Source organism: Rosa rugosa, chromosome 2, assembly GCF_958449725.1.
Source record: "Rosa rugosa chromosome 2, drRosRugo1.1, whole genome shotgun sequence".
In the NCBI taxonomy this organism is placed as follows: Eukaryota; Viridiplantae; Streptophyta; class Magnoliopsida; order Rosales; family Rosaceae; genus Rosa; species Rosa rugosa.
In genome coordinates this window covers 21823336-21848127 of record NC_084821.1, presented here as the reverse complement: position 1 = coordinate 21848127, position 24792 = coordinate 21823336, and the positions used below count along the sequence as shown (strand labels likewise).

General features: G+C 36.3%; 2 protein-coding genes across 5 annotated transcripts; one reads left to right on the top strand and one right to left on the bottom strand.

The window, feature by feature from the left end:
• Positions 1-1021: 1021 nt before the first annotated feature.
• Positions 1022-18026, bottom strand: LOC133733351 (tyrosine--tRNA ligase 1, cytoplasmic-like). 4 transcript variants are annotated; one of them, XM_062160987.1, is made up of 11 exons: positions 17964-18026; positions 17789-17919; positions 17540-17687; positions 17123-17412; positions 16949-17045; positions 15917-16022; positions 15728-15810; positions 15396-15541; positions 15096-15201; positions 1480-1539; positions 1022-1344 (listed from the first exon to the last, which is right to left on the bottom strand). In XM_062160987.1, the coding sequence occupies exons 2-11, from the start codon at positions 17896-17898 to the stop codon at positions 1324-1326; spliced, it is 1167 nt and encodes a 388-aa protein (XP_062016971.1). In that variant the 5' UTR covers positions 17899-17919; positions 17964-18026; the 3' UTR covers positions 1022-1323. The 4 variants fall into 4 exon arrangements, with proteins under 4 accessions (XP_062016971.1, XP_062016970.1, XP_062016973.1 ...); XM_062160986.1 differs by lacking the exon at positions 17964-18026 and having other exon boundaries at positions 17789-17957; XM_062160989.1 differs by lacking the exons at positions 15096-15201; positions 17964-18026 and having other exon boundaries at positions 17789-17957.
• On the top strand, positions 5106-6955 carry LOC133734036 (type I inositol polyphosphate 5-phosphatase 2-like). The gene is made up of 3 exons (XM_062161696.1): positions 5106-6334; positions 6432-6536; positions 6759-6955. Exons 1-3 carry the CDS (start codon positions 6216-6218, stop codon positions 6760-6762), a joined length of 228 nt encoding a protein of 75 aa, XP_062017680.1. The 5' UTR covers positions 5106-6215; the 3' UTR covers positions 6763-6955.
• Positions 18027-24792: the final 6766 nt, after the last annotated feature.

Genomic DNA, 24792 nt, shown 5'->3' with positions numbered 1-24792 from the left:
CTATCTCTGAGATCGATTCTTATTCTCTGCTCTCGCTTTCTCTCTCTCTCTTACTGTTTTAGTAATTAGCTAATCACCGATTCATATTCAGCATGTGTGCTCAAATCTGTAGGTGTCGGCAGACTTATCAGTGAAGCTATGTATGGTAGAGATCCATGGGGCCACCCTAAACCCGGAGGATTCGGCCACCGACGACGACTGTAGCTGGAAGTTGCAGGACCTCGATCGGGCTTGGGTCGATGGGGCTCAGGTTAGGCTCCAATAGAGATCGAACTTGAATTCAGATATTATTATTCCATACCCATAAGCATAGCAACATACATACCCAGAATCCATAACCATTTTAATACTTATTGTTGTTGCTCTGGCATTGTGCTCCAACAATCAAAGGTGGAGAAGAACAATACTAGAATCATCAACCCAAACCCATCGAAGAACGACGGAATAGACATGGACGACATCTTACCCAGAACACCAACGTCTAAACACTGGACTTAGACCCAGATCAGGTTCCTGCTTTGCTGCATTCAGATACTGTCAGATCAGCCGTGAAGGAACTCACTGCTCCAAATCAGATTCCGGCGACCAACCTGCAAGACCAGATTTGGAGCATGTGTTAACTCTTGAAATCGAAGAAGGAAAGAGAGATCATGTTCGATGAACACTGTCATGGAAGAAGGAAGAAGAAGAAGAAAAAGAAAGAAAGAAAAAAATTGAAGAAGAAGGAGAAAAAGAAGAATGGAAAAAAAGAGATGAAATTAAAAGAAGAGAAAAATAATAAATAAAAATTAAAAAATTAAATAAAAAGTGAGGGGTAAAATAGTCATTTTAGATCTATTGTGTGAGAATTAAAGAGAATAAGGACTAACCTGTTTAATTTTAAAATTTTGGACTGAACTGTTTTACGGGGCAAAGTACAGGGAATAACAAGTATTTAATCCACAAAGAAATAATAGCAAAAATGTGTTGATAACGTGTTATACACTAGAGAATAAGAGAGATAGAAGAAAGAAACAGAATATGGAGGTAGAAGTATGTATTATTCATTCTCATGGACCCTTTTATATAGGTGTTGAGTTTATATCTTAAGGACATAAAAGATGAGAATTAATGTGGACAGCCACATATTTATAATATTTACAACACAGGATATCGATAGTCTTTTCTCTGAAGGTATATTTCCCTATAATGCCAATAAACACTGAATAAAAAAAGCTTCAAGATGAGCACAGAGGAGCCCCCTTTTCCCAAGAAACAGTTCTTTTCACCCCACAATTGCAGGAGTAGGGGCAAAGGTGAGAAGTCCTAGCTCCATTACTGTCATCATCTGGTGACTCTATAATTCTACAAAACCAAAGAAAAACAAGGTTTAGTTTTTCCTCCAATCAATAAACTGATATCGAGGCAACATCAGATTTTATAATTTTGAATTATGTACTAAGCACATAATATTTTATCCAAAGGTAAAACCAAATGTACCTTTACACTTTGTAATAGCTGTTTGGCAGCTTTGTCATTCTTGAAATGGGATCGTACAGGCTATAAAAAAAATAAAAAGTAGTTAATCCCAACATAAATGAACAAGAACGCACATGTGCAAATTGCACAGTTCCTTAGCAAGTGAATACATAGACAAAACAACAGGTCAACTATACATGATAACATTTTCCTCTCCTAACAGCAAAAGATCTTGATCCTACAAATGAGGGCATGAACTTTTAAGGAGAAACTACACCTACCCCCTTGACCAAACTCCAAAACACAAGAAACTCCACTACATTTGTTTTTAGACACTTAAGGACATTTTGTCTTTTCTTCTTATTTGTTATTTACCTTTTCTTCAGTAAAAATTAAAATTGACGGAGCGTAGTGGGCCCATACTTTTGAATTTGTTTGTTTAAACATATTGCAGGTATAAATCCATCCTCTATACTCAAAGGTAAACAGTTATTTTTACTATTCATAATTTCGATTGTCGACAGACTTGAGTTAAATGCTATCTGCAAAAATACTAGCAAAGAACTTCATAAGGAAAAAGAAAAATTGAGAAAATTGAAAGAATATAGAGAAAGTCTTAGTAGAGAAACTCCCAATTACTGGGATATTATCTATAGACTTCAAACCAGAATTTATAAATTAGAAGAAGACATTGAAAATCTTTTATATATTCTGGGAGAGGAACAAAAACCTCTTGATTATTTGAGCATTGGTTAGATCCGCAAATCACTGGTATCAGAGCTTGTAAAATAGCTTAGCAGGGGAATCCCCGATGGGGACAATGTCTGACTTAATAATAGAGAGACTGAATTCTCTATTAAAGTCTTCTGATGAAAAATATCAGATCCTGCAGAAAGAAATATCTAGATGTCAAGATCATCTAGAACAAATTCCTGTTATAATCCATCAGTTAGAAAAACTGGAAAACAAACTGGATTATATCAAAGGACTTCCAAAAACGGAAGAAGAAAAGCTAACAAGTGTTAGTAGAAAAATCACTGAACAGCAAAAAACGCTGGATTCTATGAAAACTATACTGAAGGACAAGAAAGTGCCTACAGTAAAAAATAAAGCTAATGGATTCAAACCATTAGAAAGACCAGAGAATCCTGTTCCAAACTTGATTTTTCTGGATCCTTCAACTAGTTCTACTAGCATTCGGTATGAAAAGCCGAAAGAAACTCGAGATGTTAACATGTTGAGCATCTTCGGGAAAAAGAAAGGAGTACAACTCCTAAATGCTGAAGAATTTGAATACAATGAAATCGAGCATGAGGTAAAAAACGCCTCAATTCCAAAGCTAGATTTCAAGCAAATTTACAAAAGGGGAATGTTTGACTTGATGGATAGCCATCATTTCAAATTACTTGAATTTACAACCCCCTCTACAACAGGAGAAACAAATCTACTATTGATCACTCCTGCAGAAGTCGCCAGAGCAAAAGCAAAAAATTATCAATTTATGCATATTGGAGCAGTCCAAGTAGGCATAAAACTTTTAGCTCGAGAAGGCATAAACTGTTCAGTTCTATGTGTCTTACAAGACAATAGACTGGAAGATTTTCAAGCTAGTCTTTTGGGAACCCTTGAAGCATCTCTGTGCAACCAAGTAGCATATTTCAACTGCTTCCCCAACTTCTCTACCAGCTTAAAAGATGCAGCTCACTGTCTCCGACTAAGAGTCAAGACAGATGGCATATCTATGAAAAATGATATGCAAGAATTGGCAATAGTATACAAAATATATTATAAGCTGATGAGTACCACAGTAGAGCCAAAGACAAGGATATCAAACATCTCTGGTCTTACTACTGGATTCCTCACCAGTCAGAAGAACCATTCACAACAGATCCACAAGGTTACTTGGAATGAAGTAACGTTTCCTATTGAATGGAAATTATCTGGTCCGAAGCTACCAGCAGAAAGTGCAAAAGCTAAAATTTATGAAAGCAGAAAGACTGGAGAAATCAGTCTAAATTTTGACAATCACAGAAAAAGTGATGTCTGTCCTGAGAATATCAGGATAAACAAAAATCTTCTCAGAAGAAGCTACAGCACTAGAGAAGCTAGTACTAGTGGCACAAAATCCACTATTGAAGATCCAATTACTGAAGAAGACCTTGAAGCTGATCTAAATAGACCAGTCAATATGCTTAGAGCACAAAAGCTCTATGATCTCTATGAAGAAGCAGAATTCTGTGAAAATCCAGAAAGATTAGAAAAACTAATCGAAGAAATGAAAATTTTCAATCCAGGAAAGGAAAGAAAACTCCTTCCCTATCAGGATGTTGAAATGGAAGAAGGAGAAAGCTCCAAAACTTCCATCACCAGAGAAAAAGGAAAGGTGAAACTCCCTATACAGAAAGCCCCTACGGGCAGAAATGGAGAAAGAAATTCTCAAAGATTTGTCCCAGAGGACAAGATACCCAGAGTACCAATTACCAATTTTGGTATCTGGTTAGATCTGGATAAAACTCTAGACAAGAGAAAAACTCTTGACCAATGGGTAGACAGCCTGATGATGGCATCTGCTCTTACCTTTGGAAAATTCGAAGCTCCTAATCTTCAGATGTACTTTGAAACTACTCTCACAGGAGTAGCAAAGAAATATTATTTCTCTTTCAAAGAAACGGCCAGAGGAAAAGAATGGCTTGAAGATATCAAAGCTTCAAAATCTCCGTATGATTTTGCAGTACCCCTGTACGATCAGTTCTGTGGAGATTCTGCAAATATGAGTGAAAAGGCCAGAGAAACAGCCAAATCAAATATCTATGCTCTCAAAATTTGTGACATGAGATATTTTGAAGAATACTTGAATGAATTTCAAGAATATTACTGTACAATTGGTGAACTAGAAAGCACTGATCTAGTCAACCTGTTGCACAGAAAACTCCCTGAACCATGAAGAACAGCTGTGCGGGAAAGCATAGCAGAAAAACCAATTGAAAGATTTTCAGTTGGAGGAATTGCCGACAGAATCCTGCAATTACTGAAAGAACAATGCAAAGCCAATCTTAGAGCTAAGATGGCCAAGAAACAACTCAAAGGAGTTGAAAATTTCTGTTATGGAATATTGGATGTACCCACTAACTGGGGATGTCATGAATCCAAGTTCCTCAGAAAAAGAAAAGAAAAATATTACCCCAAAAGATTCAGAAAGGGTAATAAGAAATGAGATTGGAAATTCAAGAGAAGTTCCAATTACAAGAAACAACAGGAGGAAAATCCTAAAAAGAAATTCTTCAAAAAAAAGAAGAATACTCATCAACATAAACAACCAAGCAAGAAAGCTTGCAGATGTTGGTTATGTAAAGCTGAAGGGCACTATGCCAATGAATGCCCGGAAAAGGGTAAAAGATCTACTAAAGCTCTCTTTGAAGAATATGAGCACATAGTAGAATCTGCAAATATGAAAGGCTACGAAATAGCCTATTCTGATGATGAAGAAGACAACAGGTCAGTTTATTCTGCCTGGTCTGAAGAAGAAGATTCATCTGAGTCTGAGACAGATTCTGAAGTAGAGTACTTCGAATCCAGACAAATGAATGTTTTATCAGTATGACATAAGAGAGTAATTCCCATATGCATGCGCACTTTTGTATTCTAGTTTTTTAAGTCTGCAGACATGAGAAACTAGAGCGTTTGTCGTCTAAGTAGTTTGGGGTTGTTGGGAAATTTGGTAGCTAAATCTCCCCTCTAAAAGAGATGATTTTCATCACATCTCTTCCACCTTAAATGTTGAGAATTATGATCATAGATAATTTCAATCTCAATTCTTTGATTACTTTCTATTGATTTGCAGCTCTTCATATTCAAATACACGTCTGGATATCTTTTAGCCTCTCTTTGATTAAGCTCTGTTCTTATAGAAACCAATTGGAATAAGCTTTTATTTCTGTGATGTTGTTAACTCATACTCTGTTTCAATTTTATATTTCCAAATAGCTTGAGTTTTGACAAACTGAACTGATGCATGATCTTTGATAGTTTGTCTTTCGGTTCTCACTTTTCTTCAAAACTATATGAGTTTGGATGTACTTATCAAATTGGACTATCACTTGTATAAATTATTTCAGAAACTACAGTTTCCAGACCCAGCGACCTGTTTCTGTAAAACTGTAATTTTCTGTTAATAATTTGAAGTTATTTTCTTCTGAGAATTTGTAGTGGACTTGTTAAAGAGTATTTGAGACTTGGAATCTCCTAAAAAAGATTTTTCTATAATTAGTTATGATTTTTCAAAGTTACAGGTCTGTTGCAGGAATTTCTGAAAACAGTATCACTGTCATGTTCTTTCTGTTTCTTTTAGTATCTTTTTATGTACAATCTTGCTTCGAGAAACCAGTACTTTAGAAGTAGGCATTCCCACCTTTCATATGAAACCAGCTTGCCTCCATTTGGAGTTCGTATGAAAGATTTATATCACGACAAATTTGGCTTTGTGCATGAGCATTTCTGCTGCACAGTTTTACTTTACAAATCAGATCTCAAATAACCATTTCTAGATGTTCAATGTGTGCTATAATCCAGTATTTCTATTGTATGATAAAGCAATTAGTTTGTTTTTATTTGGGGGGCTACAAGGTGATATCATTGTTGCAACCTTGGACCTTAAAAATGATGGGGTTCCTTGAAAAGGAAACCACTTGGGAATTTTAAAAATGTAGCTGCTTGTTCTATCATATTTTGGAGTGCTTTTACATTCTTCTTGTCTAATAATGTACATAAATATGATATTTATTGGTTCAGATCCGCCTTCTTTTGGCTATCAGTTAAGACATAGGAGAGGAAAATCAGAAACTACTCGTGCTCAGTACATAAACACAAAGGATGTGAGGTTTGTCTATGTTTTTCTACCTCCTCCAATGCTAGGCCTAGAAGTAGCACCAGTTTGGTTCTTAATGGAATTTCCTGGGGCACATTGTTTCATGTAGGCTGACAATAAGCACTTGGAATGTTGCTGGAAGAGTTCCGGATGAAAACCTTGATATTGATGATTGGATTTCTTCAGAAGAGCCATCGGGTATCTACATTTTCGGGTCAGTACTTTCTATCTTCCTTTTCATAATCAACCTAGGCACATACTTTCAGTACTTTCTATCCCAGAAAGGTATAGTTAAGTTAACCAACAGATTGTGTTATGGATGCTAGGATAGGAATGTCTTGTAAGGTCAATGTCTTTTTGTCTTTCCCTTTTCCTTTCCTTTCTTTCCTTCTGTTTTTCTTGTTATAGCTAATTGTTCATTTCATTTTATTTGCAGGTGAAAACAGAAGAACAAATGGGATATAAGTATGGCGAGGCTTGCTTTCGTTTATGTTTCTAGTATTATGTACCATTTAGACTTAAATTTTTGTTTTATTTCGACATGTTATGCATAGAAATACTTGGGATGTTGTTATGTACTTTGAGCATCAATATTAATCAAAATTTATTTACTTACGATATGTATTCTCATTAGATTTCCTAGCAATAGTTACAAGTCAGTTTATAACTATAAAAATGAAGTCATATAAGAACTAATACATCAGTTCTAAAAGAAAAAATTGATGTCCCATTAGCCAGTGGATAACAAAATATTAAGTAAGAAACGATGTAACACAACCTAATGAACATCGACTTATTAAGTAAGAAACGATGTAAAACAACGCAATGGACATTGATTTATTAAATGAAAAACGATGTCTAGTATAAGTATAAACATCGGTGTCAACCTCAAAAACTGATGTTTAATATAAGCTTGGACATCACTTCGTAAAAGGAAACGATGTTTAACATAATAATGAACATCGGTCAAGTAATACAAAAGAATGTAGATTCAATCTTAAATTGACGGAGCGTAGTGGGCCCATACTTTTGAATTTGTTTGTTTAAACATATTGCAGGTATAAATCCATCCTCTATACTCAAAGGTAAACAGTTATTTTTACTATTCATAATTTCGATTGTCGACAGACTTGAGTTAAATGCTATCTGCAAAAATACTAGCAAAGAACTTCATAAGGAAAAAGAAAAATTGAGAAAATTGAAAGAATATAGAGAAAGTCTTAGTAGAGAAACTCCCAATTACTGGGATATTATCTATAGACTTCAAACCAGAATTTATAAATTAGAAGAAGACATTGAAAATCTTTTATATATTCTGGGAGAGGAACAAAAACCTCTTGATTATTTGAGCATTGGTTAGATCCGCAAATCACTGGTATCAGAGCTTGTAAAATAGCTTAGCAGGGGAATCCCCGATGGGGACAATGTCTGACTTAATAATAGAGAGACTGAATTCTCTATTAAAGTCTTCTGATGAAAAATATCAGATCCTGCAGAAAGAAATATCTAGATGTCAAGATCATCTAGAACAAATTCCTGTTATAATCCATCAGTTAGAAAAACTGGAAAACAAACTGGATTATATCAAAGGACTTCCAAAAACGGAAGAAGAAAAGCTAACAAGTGTTAGTAGAAAAATCACTGAACAGCAAAAAACGCTGGATTCTATGAAAACTATACTGAAGGACAAGAAAGTGCCTACAGTAAAAAATAAAGCTAATGGATTCAAACCATTAGAAAGACCAGAGAATCCTGTTCCAAACTTGATTTTTCTGGATCCTTCAACTAGTTCTACTAGCATTCGGTATGAAAAGCCGAAAGAAACTCGAGATGTTAACATGTTGAGCATCTTCGGGAAAAAGAAAGGAGTACAACTCCTAAATGCTGAAGAATTTGAATACAATGAAATCGAGCATGAGGTAAAAAACGCCTCAATTCCAAAGCTAGATTTCAAGCAAATTTACAAAAGGGGAATGTTTGACTTGATGGATAGCCATCATTTCAAATTACTTGAATTTACAACCCCCTCTACAACAGGAGAAACAAATCTACTATTGATCACTCCTGCAGAAGTCGCCAGAGCAAAAGCAAAAAATTATCAATTTATGCATATTGGAGCAGTCCAAGTAGGCATAAAACTTTTAGCTCGAGAAGGCATAAACTGTTCAGTTCTATGTGTCTTACAAGACAATAGACTGGAAGATTTTCAAGCTAGTCTTTTGGGAACCCTTGAAGCATCTCTGTGCAACCAAGTAGCATATTTCAACTGCTTCCCCAACTTCTCTACCAGCTTAAAAGATGCAGCTCACTGTCTCCGACTAAGAGTCAAGACAGATGGCATATCTATGAAAAATGATATGCAAGAATTGGCAATAGTATACAAAATATATTATAAGCTGATGAGTACCACAGTAGAGCCAAAGACAAGGATATCAAACATCTCTGGTCTTACTACTGGATTCCTCACCAGTCAGAAGAACCATTCACAACAGATCCACAAGGTTACTTGGAATGAAGTAACGTTTCCTATTGAATGGAAATTATCTGGTCCGAAGCTACCAGCAGAAAGTGCAAAAGCTAAAATTTATGAAAGCAGAAAGACTGGAGAAATCAGTCTAAATTTTGACAATCACAGAAAAAGTGATGTCTGTCCTGAGAATATCAGGATAAACAAAAATCTTCTCAGAAGAAGCTACAGCACTAGAGAAGCTAGTACTAGTGGCACAAAATCCACTATTGAAGATCCAATTACTGAAGAAGACCTTGAAGCTGATCTAAATAGACCAGTCAATATGCTTAGAGCACAAAAGCTCTATGATCTCTATGAAGAAGCAGAATTCTGTGAAAATCCAGAAAGATTAGAAAAACTAATCGAAGAAATGAAAATTTTCAATCCAGGAAAGGAAAGAAAACTCCTTCCCTATCAGGATGTTGAAATGGAAGAAGGAGAAAGCTCCAAAACTTCCATCACCAGAGAAAAAGGAAAGGTGAAACTCCCTATACAGAAAGCCCCTACGGGCAGAAATGGAGAAAGAAATTCTCAAAGATTTGTCCCAGAGGACAAGATACCCAGAGTACCAATTACCAATTTTGGTATCTGGTTAGATCTGGATAAAACTCTAGACAAGAGAAAAACTCTTGACCAATGGGTAGACAGCCTGATGATGGCATCTGCTCTTACCTTTGGAAAATTCGAAGCTCCTAATCTTCAGATGTACTTTGAAACTACTCTCACAGGAGTAGCAAAGAAATATTATTTCTCTTTCAAAGAAACGGCCAGAGGAAAAGAATGGCTTGAAGATATCAAAGCTTCAAAATCTCCGTATGATTTTGCAGTACCCCTGTACGATCAGTTCTGTGGAGATTCTGCAAATATGAGTGAAAAGGCCAGAGAAACAGCCAAATCAAATATCTATGCTCTCAAAATTTGTGACATGAGATATTTTGAAGAATACTTGAATGAATTTCAAGAATATTACTGTACAATTGGTGAACTAGAAAGCACTGATCTAGTCAACCTGTTGCACAGAAAACTCCCTGAACCATGAAGAACAGCTGTGCGGGAAAGCATAGCAGAAAAACCAATTGAAAGATTTTCAGTTGGAGGAATTGCCGACAGAATCCTGCAATTACTGAAAGAACAATGCAAAGCCAATCTTAGAGCTAAGATGGCCAAGAAACAACTCAAAGGAGTTGAAAATTTCTGTTATGGAATATTGGATGTACCCACTAACTGGGGATGTCATGAATCCAAGTTCCTCAGAAAAAGAAAAGAAAAATATTACCCCAAAAGATTCAGAAAGGGTAATAAGAAATGAGATTGGAAATTCAAGAGAAGTTCCAATTACAAGAAACAACAGGAGGAAAATCCTAAAAAGAAATTCTTCAAAAAAAAGAAGAATACTCATCAACATAAACAACCAAGCAAGAAAGCTTGCAGATGTTGGTTATGTAAAGCTGAAGGGCACTATGCCAATGAATGCCCGGAAAAGGGTAAAAGATCTACTAAAGCTCTCTTTGAAGAATATGAGCACATAGTAGAATCTGCAAATATGAAAGGCTACGAAATAGCCTATTCTGATGATGAAGAAGACAACAGGTCAGTTTATTCTGCCTGGTCTGAAGAAGAAGATTCATCTGAGTCTGAGACAGATTCTGAAGTAGAGTACTTCGAATCCAGACAAATGAATGTTTTGAGAATCAAAAACTGGGAAGAAAGCAAGACAGAATCCTTAATGTCTTCTTATCAGGTGAACCCCGGTACATTCGTTTGTGACTACTGCTTATGTCATGAAAAGAATGGTCTCCCTATGTTCTGTGAAGAGTCAAAAAAGACTTATCACAAAGAATGCTTCATAGCTGAAGCAAGAAGAAAAACCAAGAATGGTCTTGTCAGCCAACTGGTTGAACAAGAATATGAAGAATATTTCTCTGAACAAAAAGAGAAAGAAGTAGAAACTTTGTTCCAAGAAATTATGGAACCATCTTCCTCAAAAATAAAGGAAGAAATCATCGATGAAGAAAAAATCGATGCAGATATTGAACTGGTCGAAATACCAGAAAAGGTAGAAATGGTGAAACCACCAGAAACTGCTCATCTTTTAGAAAGACAAGAAGCAGCTACAGCAGCCACTGAAACATGGGATCTACTTGGCCAACCTTCTGGCAAGTTTGACTATAAAGTCAGATATGACCCTCCCTCATGGTTCAGTAATCCAGACTGCAAAGAGATTATTCCTACAGACTGGGATGATACAGAACCCAGGAGTTCTGATAAATCTCCCACTCAGGAAAATGTTCCAGAAGAATGTCAACCATTCATTCCTAAGGAACAAGCTCAAGAAAATGAGCTTCAGCAATCGAAAGTCGTCTCTACGAGTAGATACAGCAACTACATAGAGATTGGACAAAAATTCTCTGATCACAAAAAATATCATCTACATGCCTTTGTAGATAATAGATCAGGATTTACAGTTGCAAAAAGATTTGCAATTCCAGAAAAACTCTGGAAAGAAGAAAACAAAACAGCTACTGGTGTTACTTTTGATGGAAGCCATCTCACCATGAATAAAGTAGCAAAAAATGTTCATATCACCATTGGTGGAGGAACATTTACCATCCATAACGTCTGGCAATCTGAAGGCCAAGGCGCAGATTTCTTGTTGGGTAATGATTTCATTCTCCAACAGAGATTTATTCAGGATGAAGAAGCAATAGGCTTCAGAAAAGGAGAACGGGTGTTCTGGGCTAATAGGCTTATTCAGGCCAAAACTATTGTAGGTCCAAACTTTCCTACCCAATATCAGAGGTCGCAACAGAATAGTGGTGATCTTAACCCCTACAAACCGAAAAAATTTGTACCCATACTCCAAATCAAACAACAAGAAGAATTACTTGTTGAAGAATCTTCTGAAGAAGAAGAAGAAGAAGAATCTTCTGAAGAAGAAGAAAAAGAAGCAGAAACTAGTAAAGAAGAAGAAGCTAGTTTCCTACATGAGCATTACCTCAAGCACTTTCAGAATAAGCTTGAGTCTCAGAAAATTCCCACTCTTGAGAAAATCAAAAAACTACTCGAGCAAAACATCGATGTAGACCCGCAGAAGTTTTGGGAAAAAGACCCAGTGGTCTGTGAATTGAGAATACATGACATAAATGCTATCAGTCATATCAAAGCCATTCCTCAATACAAAGAGAAAGCTCAAAAAGGATTCAGAACAGATATGAAAGATCTCCTGAAAAAGAGATTAATTCATCCTCATATCTTTGAGAAGATCTGGAAGTTCCCAGATAGAATTCCTGATGCTAAGAGTCTAGAGAGATTCCTTGGTATCCTAAATTATGGGAGAGACTTAATCCCCAAAATCTCAGGGTTAACAGCAATGTTATCTCCAAAGACAAGTTCCAAAAGAAAATGGAACTTCACAGAAGATGATGAAAAAACTGTGAAGCAGATAAAGAATCTCTGCAAAAACCTCCCTCCTCTTCAACAACCAGAAGAGAATGATGAAATTATCCTCCAGACAGATGCGAGCGATAATTACTGGTCCGGTGTAGTTCTGGCGAAAGCGCCTGAAACTAACATTGAAAAGATCTGTAAATTTTGTAGTGGCAAATTCAGCCCTGCAGAACTGAATTATCCCACAGGGGAAAAAGAAATTTTGGCTGTCAAGAAAACGATTTTAAATTCTCCAGCTTTCCTTGGAAAACCCTTTACTGTCCGCACCGATTGTGCCAGAGTAAAGAATTTCAAAAATTTCAAACTTGATAAAGCAGCTGACAGAGGAAGACTAGCTAACTGGCAATTATTTCTTAACCAATACGATTATGTTGTTGAATTAATTGCAGGAAACAAGAACTATCTTCCAGACGCCTTAACAAGAGAATTAGCCATGTTCAGCAAAAGAAATGATGACGACGACGAAGGTCGCAATCCCAGAAGCAGAAGAGCTGGGAAAGAACATGAAACCAATGAGGATCCCAAAGAAAAAATCCTCAAGAGATTCCTGCTAAGTCCAAGAGGCTTAGCCTCAACTGATCAATCTCAGGGTAAAGGATTGACCAGCCCGTCTCAAATGGCAGACGGTAAAGGCTCATCAAGACCGTTGATGGTTGTTGCTTTGCCAAAAAGCAAACCTACTCCCAGCGGAGTAATAAATGTTTTTAACTATGAACTTCGAACTTTCGATACTCCTGTGTTCAGAACTGGCAGGAGACTTGCTTACCACCAGAAGGCAATTCTGGATAACCTTTTATTTGCCTTTCAGGAAAGAAGCAGTGGTCTTATGTTTCCAGCTCTCTTTGCCTTAGCTGAGGAACTATATGAAAACGGAAGGCCACAGTTTGAAGAAATACAGCAGAGTGCTGTCAAGAAAGAAAAAATTAACTTCCTTGAAAATCCAGAAAGTGCTAGGGTCCCTATCATGGCACTCAATGAATCAGATTGGCATGATTTCCACAATCTGATAGGAAGACACAATTCAGAAGACCTAGTTCCTCCAACCCTCTTCATTGTCTCAGGATCATATGTTGGAAGATACTTGGTAAATGTTCAGAGTGAACATCCTCAAGAACACAAGCTTTGGCTTGTTGAAAATGGTTTTGTCCATAATCTATGGAGGAAAACAAATGATGATCTAAAAGGTTTGCCGCCCATCATTGTCAACACAGTCAAAAATATCAGAAAAAATGACTGTACACTTCGACTGAAGTTCAGATCCACTCCTGCAGAATGGATCCAGAAAGCAAACGGTGAGGTTGAGTATATTCCCCCATATCATTATGTGAGGATTATTCAAAGAAAATATCTTCAACCAGCCTGTGTAGCATACAATGGCCAACCAAACTCAAGCATCCCGTGGATGAAGGCCATGGCCTTAGACTACATCAAGAAGATCATCTCTGAAGATGTCAACAACACCTTCCTGGCAGCAGGAGAAAAGACAATCGTCACTGCTTACGACCATCCTGACGTAGTCAGTAGTGACCTATTCCTATCTCTCACCAGAAAAGAGATAGACTCGACAATGGCATGCATGCAGTGGGTGGAAAAACTTGAGAATGACAACCACTACAAGATGTATGTTGATACTAACGTCGAGGACAATGCGACAACTGTTCGTATGGCCCAGGAAGACAACAACTCCTTTGTCTTCGGCCACTAGTCTGAAACAGATGAGAACATGTGAAGCAACAGGTGAAGAATCAGCACCAAACCTGCAACTGTAGATCTTTAGACTTTTCTAAAGCTACTTTTGCTTTGTCCTTTTTCAAAAAAGGAACAAGTAAAAAACACTTCACTTCTCACCTAACTTCCTTTTTGCTTTTCCCGAACGACCTCTACCAACAAGAGCACTCAGAAAAGCAGAAGGTCACGGAGTGTTATCCTGTACATTGTTATGTTTTGAATTCTAGTTTGAGTTCCGCTCTCTATATAAAGAGCTTTAGTTTCATTTGTAAGGCATTCGAAAATTTCCATATCAGTTTTAGATTCAAAAACTGAGAAAGACTCAGAGTCTCTCAAACAAGAAAGTCATAGTAGCAGTGTGCTCTTCCCTTCCTGTTTAGTGTGAAGCAGTATGCTTTCATTACAAGTAAGTACCTGTAATCACTCTTATGGATAGCTAAACAGCTTTTGCTGTTTACCCAAGAGTGAGGCTCTGGATTCTGTAACTGAAGTTTATGTTTGAATAAATCAATTCAGTTTGTGCCCAGTACCCTGTCACAAAAATATTTTGTTGTTTTTACATTTATGTTTTTAACAGTAGCAGTTAGTAAGCAGTAGCAGTTATTCTATTTTGCTATAAAAGACTGAACCCTTTAGCATCCTAAGGCAGCAGTGATTCCGCCGTGTTAGTAGCCGCTTAGACAGGAAGTCGTTAGGCGAAATTGTGGCATGTTGAAGGCTAGTTCTTAGGCTGATACTGTGTTTAGTCTGGAAAAGTAAAACATGAGCTGAGACTGTGTAGGAGCTGATACTGTGTAATGAGTAAAAAGATAAAAGGAGAATAGTGTGTGTCCTTAATTGTATAAGGGAAAAGGTTGTGGACTTTGTTGTCAAAAAACTTGTTGTCTGGTAGTGCTTTGTAGTTAACCCAACTTTTAAACTTTTTTGGGGTAGCGGGAAAGATCATATATCCGATATACAGCTTTGAATAAACTTCAATAATTTCTTGACAATATGGGGAAGGAATACCAATTAACAATAATTGCCATTGGAACCTTAATTCAGGAGAAAGAAAAATTGAACGCACATGACATAAAAATATGAACCTACCTCCAGTATTCTATTCAATGCTTTTGCCAAAGATGGTTTGAGGTCTCCAGGATGGACCTCACCTTTTGCATAAGCAGCACTCAATTCTTCAAACTCTTTGAAAGTGCTGTATTGGAGGAATAGAATGTGGCACAAACAGAACAATTGTTACCAATGTTACAGGAAAAGTCAACTATGGAAGATAGCTCAAGACAACCACACTAGGTTTAAAAAATTGGCACTCTCAGTAGAATGTGAGGAAAATTGAACTAGGTAGGTGAACTTCAACCACCATAGAACTATTTAGAGTCTGTTACTTACCTATCTCCACCATTCTTTTCACTGCACTCTATGGTGAACTCATGAAACCAAGGAAAAATGAGGTACTGTACGTATTCCAAACAGGGATTGCCTTCGACCTTTATAGGAGGGCAGTAAGCCTTCTTAATCTTTGTATTCACTTCCGCCTAGGATTCAATCACAAATATAAAAAACTGAATTAAAACCAATCAATTTCAAGTGGCATAAAAGAATAGCTACCAAAATTTTAAACTTAAATATTTTCCCTTCCATTTCATTGGCAACTAGTAGAGGTTAATTTACTTTACCCTTGCCTAAAAATGCAAGTTTAGTAAACATTAGTACCAACCCACCTCTTCATCTTCCATAAATATGGAGGAGGATAGATCACTTTTTGACATTTTCTCCTGCCCTTGCTGTAAACCAGGTAGCATATCTGCAAATCATCATATGAGCAAAATAAACAAAAATTATGTTACTACTCTCACATATCAGTATAAAAGATTAGCATTGCAATAGCTGTAATAGAATTAGGATGTTACGGTGTGACAAGATAATAGGCTTGTTTTTCTTCTTGATGTCATCACAGTACTCTCGTGCGAGCACATTCACTTTACGTTGATCCATACCGAGTTGACAGATGTCAGCCTAAGGAAAAACATCACATATCATCACATGTTAGTTAAATTTCAATATAGATATGTTCCTCTTCTTTTTATGTCAAACAAAACATCTATCTGATGAACCATGTTATATGCTAAGACCGGAAAATCAAAGTATCAAAATAAAGGGATGATCAGAAAAATAACAGAATATAATGAATCACATTTAGTCTGCAAGCACCACAAACTAGTTCCATGCCATCATGTTGTAGGTGGTTGTGGCAATCCAAACCCTAGTGATCGAGGACTAAATAGTGGTAGGACCACAATACTCGAAGAAATGAGCAATGAACAAGGGAATCTGAATTGTAAGGCGTGTATGAGTGGACATCTCGACATATCTCATTAAACTAAGCATCGCACTTTTAGTTTTATTAACAAATTAAAGTTCTCAATAAAACCGAGTTAGCAGACAGGAAGTCTAATACCTGCTGGATTAGTGTCTCAAGATATGTTACCAGGGGTGAACCTAAGACTAGCTAGGTAAATCCTACCTTTAAAACTGCGAAAATCATATAATGGTTTATAGTCGAGCCATATAACAAAAACAAAGCAGTGTTCCTATATAAGTGCTATCGTCAGATGTCAGACAGCCATGTTGGCTTCCTCTAATTGGCTTTATGAGCTTCGTGCCCTTTGCAGTTTTTATTGATTAAGCTTTCTATATTCATGCAAGTATTTTTTTTTTTTTTAAATGAGTGCAAGAACTGAAATAGAATATACTGCAATGTCATCCAATAAGTGGATCTAACATATGCTTTACTCCCTAAAACTAGCATGGCTTCTTCCGAATCCATGCAAATCCATGCAACATTCAAAAAATGATCAAGGCAAACCTACATTCATTCTCTTAGTCTCAAACACAAGCCTATGTCAAAAAAATATCAAATTCAAAAGTAAAACAGTAAGCACCTGCAGGAAGAAAATATCTGCACATTGCATACACGGGTAGAGGATCTGGGCAGCAGTTAACTCTTCTTGATCTGTACGACCCATAATTTGACTACACCTGAACATTAGAAGCACAAGACATTAATATCGAAATTCACCAGATCCAATACAATGAGAATCACACACTCTAGGTACCTAATGATCCTCGAAAGCTTGTTTTTCCTGGCAATATCCATTACACGCGGCCAGTACTCATGTGACCTGGCATTGATCTCCTTAGAAGACCACAAAAACTCAACTTTCCCACTGTCTAGATTCATCCCCACAGACCTCCATATCTCAATAAAATACTTCCCCACAGTCTCAATCTTGTCCAAATCACCCCCCATCTTATTGTTTAGCTGCGCAAACCAATCGGCAATCCATATCTTGACTCTGCAGCCTGCGGCAATCATCTTGTTCACATTAATTGCCTTCAAAACTCCCTGCACAACAACAATAACAACAAACACTTGCCTAATCAAAACACAGCTAGGCCCTTACATTCCGATTCGAATCTCTTTAACAAAACAAACTCTCATTCATAAACTGAAAGCTCCGGAGTTCAATTACCTGAGCAATATGCATTCTACCGGAGGGCTCAAAGCCGTCGTAGCAGATCGGCTCGGCCTTCTTATCCAGCAAATTCTTGAGCTCTTCTTCTAGGATACACTCCTCCGCGATGCTCCTAAGTAGGTTGTACCTCTCATCCAGACTCAATCTTCACCATAATCATCAACACAGTTTCGAAATGAGTTCAAGCTAGTTAACAAGAATGATAGAGAAGATGAAAGAAAAGAGAAGAAAGCGATGGAGACTTACTGGACAGATGGACTGGACGAGCTTGCGGGCTGGTCTTGCGACTCAGAGTCAGCGATCGACATCGATTTGATTTCGTCGGCAGGGACTTGCTCCGGTACTTCGGTTGCCATTGGAGAGAGAGCTGGAACCTTTCTAGTTGGGGCAGCTTTCTAGTTGCGTGAGAGGAGAGATTCTTACGTAGAGTATATGAGGGGTTCTGAGGTCTGTGGAAGGCTTTCGCTAAACGCTTTAATTGCGTGGTTTCAAAGCCGAAAAAAAAAAATTAATTAATTATATATATATATATATATATATATATATATATATATATATATATATATATATATATATTTGTGGGGAATTATACATTTGGGCTCTATCCATGTAAAATTATACATTTGGGCTAGTCTATAATGTGTCGCATGATCTATCCTTTTAGGAAAATGCTTGAGATTCCAAAAAATTGTATCAAAACTCATTTTCCAAATGTTGTGGCATATGCCACATCATTGATTACATGGAGTTTTTGCTTAGTGGATTTTTTATTTTATCTTTTGTAATAAAAATAAACCAAAGTAATGAATAGAAAATAAATTCAAGATAAATCATTAAACTTTTTAAGAATGAATCATTCATTTGGTGCTTCAATTGCTTATATGAAATCATGATCAGTTTCATATGTCAATTCATTTGATGCTACAACAACAATTTGTAATCGGTTTTGAAACTTTTTTCTTTTGAAGAGAAATTGGTTTTGATACCATGATTAAAGTGATTAGTGGGATTCTATTAGGACAAAAAAGTTGGTTCCAGATAGAAGGAATTTTTTTTTTTTTTAGAATTAATCAACAGCCAAAGCAAATACTTCCATCAATTGGATTTGAGAACTACAAAAAGTTGGTTCCAAATAGAAGGAATTTATTTTAGAATTAATCAACAGCCAAAGCAAATACTTCCATCAATTGAATTTGAAAGATCTGAGTTCTCAAAAGGGCGAGCATGAATTTTATATTTTGCCACTCGGTTGGTATAGATTGGTTAAAACTACCAAACATCTATTATAAAATACAATTATTAATAGTTTCTGACATGAATTTCCTGAAAATATTATAGAGGAAAAAATTTAGTTTACCCCCTTGAACTTTGGGCCTAAAATCAGTCTGGTCTTTAAATATTTTTTTTTTAATCAGACTGGTCCTTGTACTCTCAAACAACATCACCCGAGTCCAAAATTTGAATCCGGATTCAAAAATGAGGTCACTTGCTGAGTTTGGGGCTAAAATCAGTCTGGTCTTTAAATTTATTTTTTTTAATCAGACTAGTCCTTGTACTCTCAAACAACATCATTCGAGCCCAAAATTTGAATCCGGGTCCAAAAATGACGTCACTTGCTGTGTTGGAGCCGACATGTGGGCCCACACTTCAGATTTCTTCAGATTTTTAAACCCTGAAGGAGGGTAGAATGGACATTTCAAATTTAATATAATTTCTAATTTTTATTTTTATTTTTTCTCTATATACTCTCTCCCTCCCTCCCCTTCTCTATATCGGCGACCCCTTCTACGACGCCAAAACCCCTCCTTCTCCGCTAAGCCCAAGAGGCCTCAGAACCATGCCCCCAAGTTCTTCAGCTTCGCCAATGATGAAGAAAATGCCACGCCATCTCGCTCAGAGCCGCCGATGACGAAGAAAACGCCATGCCATCTCGCCCTCCCTCTCTTCCAAACTCAAAGCCGTTGAGAGCAGCAGTCCTCCAAACTCAGAGCTGCCGAGACCATCTCCAAAAGGTACAACTACAATGACAAAGGATCTTGAAATTTACTTTTAGTTTGATCTGGAAATTTTGGATTTTAGATCTTGAAATTGCAAATCCAGAGTTGCTTGAATTTGGTGATTTGGGAGGGAGTTCGGGAGTAGATTACTTCAGTGGCGGTGCGAAGATCGGCGATGGTGATGGGTGAGGCCAAATTGGGCATTGAAGTTGGATTGGTGGGCGTCGGAGACTTGGGCCACCAAGGCCCGCTTCTTCTTCTTCGGCTCCCTTTCTCTCTCCTCACCCTCTCTCTCTCTTCACCTTCTCTCTCCTCCATCCTCTCCCTCTATGTCCACCTCCTCCTTGTCATTGGAGAGATCACCGCAGAGGAGCTGAAGCAGTACGACGGCTCCAATCCCAAGAAGTCTCTGCTCATGGCCATCAAGGGTGAGATCGAAGACAGTGGATTTAAATTTGATAGCAACTAGATTTGAGTTTGGGTTTTGGATTTGAATTTGATAGCAATTGCGTTTTGGATTTTAATTTGGTAGCAATTGGGTTTGAGTTTGGGTGTTGATGGTTCGGAATGGCGTGGAAGAAGAAGAAAGAAAGGGAATTGGATGGGTTCGGAAGAACGAAATCCTCTGAGGTTTTTTTTTTTTTTTTTAATCTTTTTATTGTAAGAGTGTTCATTCTGCCCTCCTTCAGGGTTTAAAAATCTGAAGTGTGGGCCCATATGCCGGTTCCAACTCAGCAAGTGACGCGCATCATTTTTGGACCCGGATTCAAATTTTAGATTCTGGTGATGCTGTTTGTGAGTACAAGGATCAGTCTGATTAAAAAAAATAAAAATTAAGGACCAGACTGATTTTAGGCCCAAAGTTCAGGGGATAAACTGAATTTTTTCCTATTATAAAATAAAATTATTTTCATTTTTGATATATCTTAGAGAACCCTAATTCACCAATGCCTATGAGTTTCTTCTAAAACCTTATTTGAAGGTATCTGACAAAATTTGACATCTCCACCATCCACTACAAATCTTAGAGCTTGATGAAACAACATATAACAGATGTTTGTTTGTTTTTATCAAAATCTATACCAACCGAGTGGCAAAAAATAAATTCATGCTCGGCCTTTTGAGAACTCAGATATTTCAAATTCAATTGATGGAAGTATTTGCTTTGGTTGTTGATTAATTCTTAAAAAAAATTCCTTCTACTTGGAACCAACTTTTTTAAGTTCTCAAATCCAATTGATGGAAGTATTTGCTTTGGCTGTTGACTAATTCTAAAAAAAATTCCTTCTATTTGGAACCAACTTTTTAGAATCCCACCGATCACTACCAATTTCTCTTCAAAAGAAAAAAGTATCAAAATCAATTACAAGTAGCATCAAATGAATTGACATATGAAATTGATCATGATTTCACATCAGCAATTGAAGCACCAAATGACTGATTCGTTCTGAAAAAGTTTAATGATTTATCTTGAATTTATTTTCTATTCATTACTTTAGTTTATTTTTATTACAAAAGATAAAATAAAAAATCCACTAAGCAAAAACCCCATGTAATCAATGATGTGGCATATGCCACATCATTTGGTAATGAGTTTTGGTACAATTTTTTGGGATCTCAAGCATTTTCCTATTTTGAAAACAAGAGTGTTGGTGTGGCCGATGTCACATCATTTTGTTTTCATATTTGGTAAAAAAAAATTTGTGATATGTAGCACTGCTCATCCTTTTAATGAGCCAACTACAATAAAAAAATTTGAACCTAGGGCCCGATCTAACTTTTTGTTGAGAGAAAGAGGAGACTTGTTTTTCCTTTATTTGTCTTATTATTATTTTTCAAGGACAATGACCATATCAATAGTGTCTCGATTGAGGACTATATCAATAGTTTGAGTCTGAGTTTTCTTCTAGGAAAAAAATTGATGCCGGTAGTGTTAGAGTTTGTGGCACCTTTCTAGTTGCATGAGAATATATGAGGGGTTCTAAGGTTTGTGGAGCTTTCTAGTTACTTTAATTGCGTGGTTTCAAAGCCGAAACAAAAATTAATAATGAAATAAAAAAATTATGATTAAATACTCGTTACTCCTCATACTTTTGCATGAAAAACAGTTTAGTCCAAAATTTTAAAATTAAACAGTTTAGTCCTTATTCTTTCTAATTCTCACACAACAGGTCCTAAAATGACTATTATACCCCTCACTTTTGATTTCTCTCTCTCTCTCTCTCTCTCTATATACATATATATATATATATACACACACACACACACACACACACATATATGCACATATATACACACACACATATAGAGAGAGAGGCAGAAAAAAATAAAAAATAAAAAGAGAGAAAAATAAAAAAATAAAAAGTGAGGGGTATAATAGTCATTTTAGGACTTGTGTGAGAATTAGAAAGAATAAGGACTAAACTGTTAAATTTTAAAATTTTGGACTAAATTGTTTTTCATGCAAAAGTATGAGGATCCGTAACGAGTATTTAGTCCAAAAAATTATTAATTGTGTTGCTAGCTATGAACATAATTAGTAATAGCCAGACTGTTTCTACACTCACATAACGATACGTGAAGCATAACATAATTAGTAATATTCCCAAGTGATATTCCTAAAGAAAACTTCTTTTTCATGATAGCTAGGCTTCTATAGAGCTAGGAAATTTCATATCTATAAGTTCAACGGCAGGTTCCTCACCCAAACCCAATCATAAATGCCATTTTTGTTTTCTTCATAAGTAGCATGAGAACTAGTCATGATTTACACACTACCATTAGAATGAAACTTGGTTAATTAGCTAGGATAAATTGATCATGGCCCTCCTTCTAGGAGTTTATTGATACGTGTATCTCTCTCTCTCCCTCTCTTTCTTTCTTATTTAGGTTATTAAGATAACTTACAGTTTGCATTGCTATTGCACCTCAACTCGTAATTAATCTCGTGCATCCTAATTAAGGTTTGTTGATTATGAAGTACATGCGTGAATCCAAAATAATAAATACATATACTAACAAAAAATCATGATTTTCACACTACCTACCGTCTGTTGCGCTTTTCTAATGAGTTTCATTGATTGAGTTTCCTATCTTTTTTTTATCATTTTCATTTCTTAATTTACCCTTGACCTTTAATTTTATAATATTTTGCTAAAATTCTCACAGTTGCAATTCCTCTTAGAATGAAGAAAGACATCTTTAGTATGCATCACTTCTGGTATATCTTAGTGGAGAAGAAGAGACCCATATGTGTCTCTTCTCTCATTTGAGTCATTTCTCGTTCTTTTCTTCTTGATCTATTTTGTCAACTACTCATAACTCATTCATTGCATTTTGGTTGGCAATCACTAATCTAATCGGTATCCTTGTAATATGCTATGTAAATGCTTTGGTAGAATAATTGATCATCGATCTCCTTCCCACTTTGAGTATATTGATGACATCGATCAATTGGGTTGGTACATTTACTTAGTTGATATGCAAGTCTTAAAATTAAATGCTTGCTTTCACATATGTAAATTCATGTTCAGCGGCCGGATGCGTAAATTCATGTTCAACATGTAATGAATTTTATTCGTGCTCTAAAATGCTAAAGAGATTCATTAACATCATGAGAAATTCTAAGAAAATACATACCATCTTTAAATAATAATTCTAATACGGTTGGTACTCCCTTAAAATGTTATAAAATCACTTGGATCACTAAAAAGCAAAAGCTTCCCTTGTAATGTTTAATGAAACGCCAGTTAAAAAGATATTAGAGCCGTGTGCTTCTCTCGTTTATATCCTCGTGAGAGGATGTTGCTCTGCTATAGTTGCACAGAAGTCTAGGGTTTTCCCCTCCGCTTTTTGAGATGACTGCTAACCTTATTTTGAACGTCAACTGTAATATTTGGATGGTGGCATGGCACAATTAGGTTTGGTTCACTAAAACATATTACCGTACATTGGAGTTTCTGGCCTTTATCACCTTTCAGTGAAGAGTTTCCATAAGAGATCCTTTGTTTACCTAGGTTGGCAAGGAGAGTACAAAGTCTAGGCACTAGCTTAGAGAGGACGAACGGGGAGAGGAATATGGCCTGCGTTTGTTGAACTATCAAACTGGACTAGAGCTCCAGCAGCCATGTGATCATCTTCGTAATTGCAATAGTCACCTCTTTGGGTTAAGTTGTTCAATTAGATGCGACTTGAACTTAATATTAAAGTCCAAAGAGGTACATTTTCTGTTTTCATTGCTGCAGATAAAGTGAGATTAATTTGATCTACTGAGTTGGATTGCTGCAAACTTATCTGTTTAAGAAGCTAGATGGGGATGGTGGAGCAAGACCTATCGACATGTACGTAGTTTTTGTTAAAATGGTGCAATTGTGCAAAGAAAGGTTCTGGTTTTCCTCAGGTTCCAGTCGGCCAAAAAAAATAAAAATCGGGAGCATGACAGGGTAATCATCAAGAAGTAAAGATTGGTGTCCCCTTGGGAAGTGAAGAGATGAAACTTGCATAACTTATAGACTTGCTTATATGAATAAGCAAGGGAATAGGTATGTGAAGCATCACACATCACTCTGTTTCTCCCTTCTTCTTTTTTTTAATTTTTTTTTCATGGTTTTCTTTCATTCATTTTAAATTAAACATCTTTTACACAAAATTTGGGCTAGGGCACACAATCCTAACCCCCAACAAGAAAATTACTCACTACCCATAATTATGAACATCAAAGATACAAAATACAAAGAGAAAAGAGTATAGAATAACCAAAACCCAAAACCTAAGCGGTGGGAGAGAGACAAAACAGGCATGAGGGGCAGAATAGTAATAAACACAACATTAGAGGCAAAATAGTAAATCAATATGGCTAATACTATTCATTGGGAGCTAGAGTTATAGTATATGTAATAGCTATTTTTGAAGCAAAATTCAACCCCAATAGACTAGCTATAGCTAAGTTAAATATTTAGCTAATGAATCACGCATAGCTAAAGTAAAAGTTATATTTCTATATGTATCTCTCCTCCTTCGTCCACATACCAGTTTACGATTCGATAAAACATAATATATCACTTACAAATAGCTACTATTGCTGGAGAAATATTGTTAAATCAATAGCTATATTTTACAACTCTAGCTAAACTTAACTAAAAAGTAACTTCTACTATTAGAGATGCTATAACTTTTGGTAATTGGATATATAGCTATATTTAGCTATGAAGTTTGCATATTTATATTTCTATCTCATATTTTTTTGGCCATTTA

Coding starts and splice junctions, on each gene's coding strand:
- LOC133734036 (XM_062161696.1), top strand. CDS start 6,216: ATGTACATAAATATGATATTTATTGGTTCAGATCCGCCTTCTTTTGGC. Junction 6,335..6,431: donor ATAAACACAAAGGATGTGAG/GTTTGTCTATGT, acceptor TGTTTCATGTAG/GCTGACAATAAGCACTTGGA.
- LOC133733351 (XM_062160987.1), bottom strand. CDS start 17,898: ATGGCAACCGAAGTACCGGAGCAAGTCCCTGCCGACGAAATCAAATCG. Junction 17,688..17,788: donor TCGTCCAGTCCATCTGTCCA/GTAAGTCTCCAT, acceptor ATTATGGTGAAG/ATTGAGTCTGGATGAGAGGT. Junction 15,542..15,727: donor TATTTATGGAAGATGAAGAG/GTGGGTTGGTAC, acceptor ATTGAATCCTAG/GCGGAAGTGAATACAAAGAT.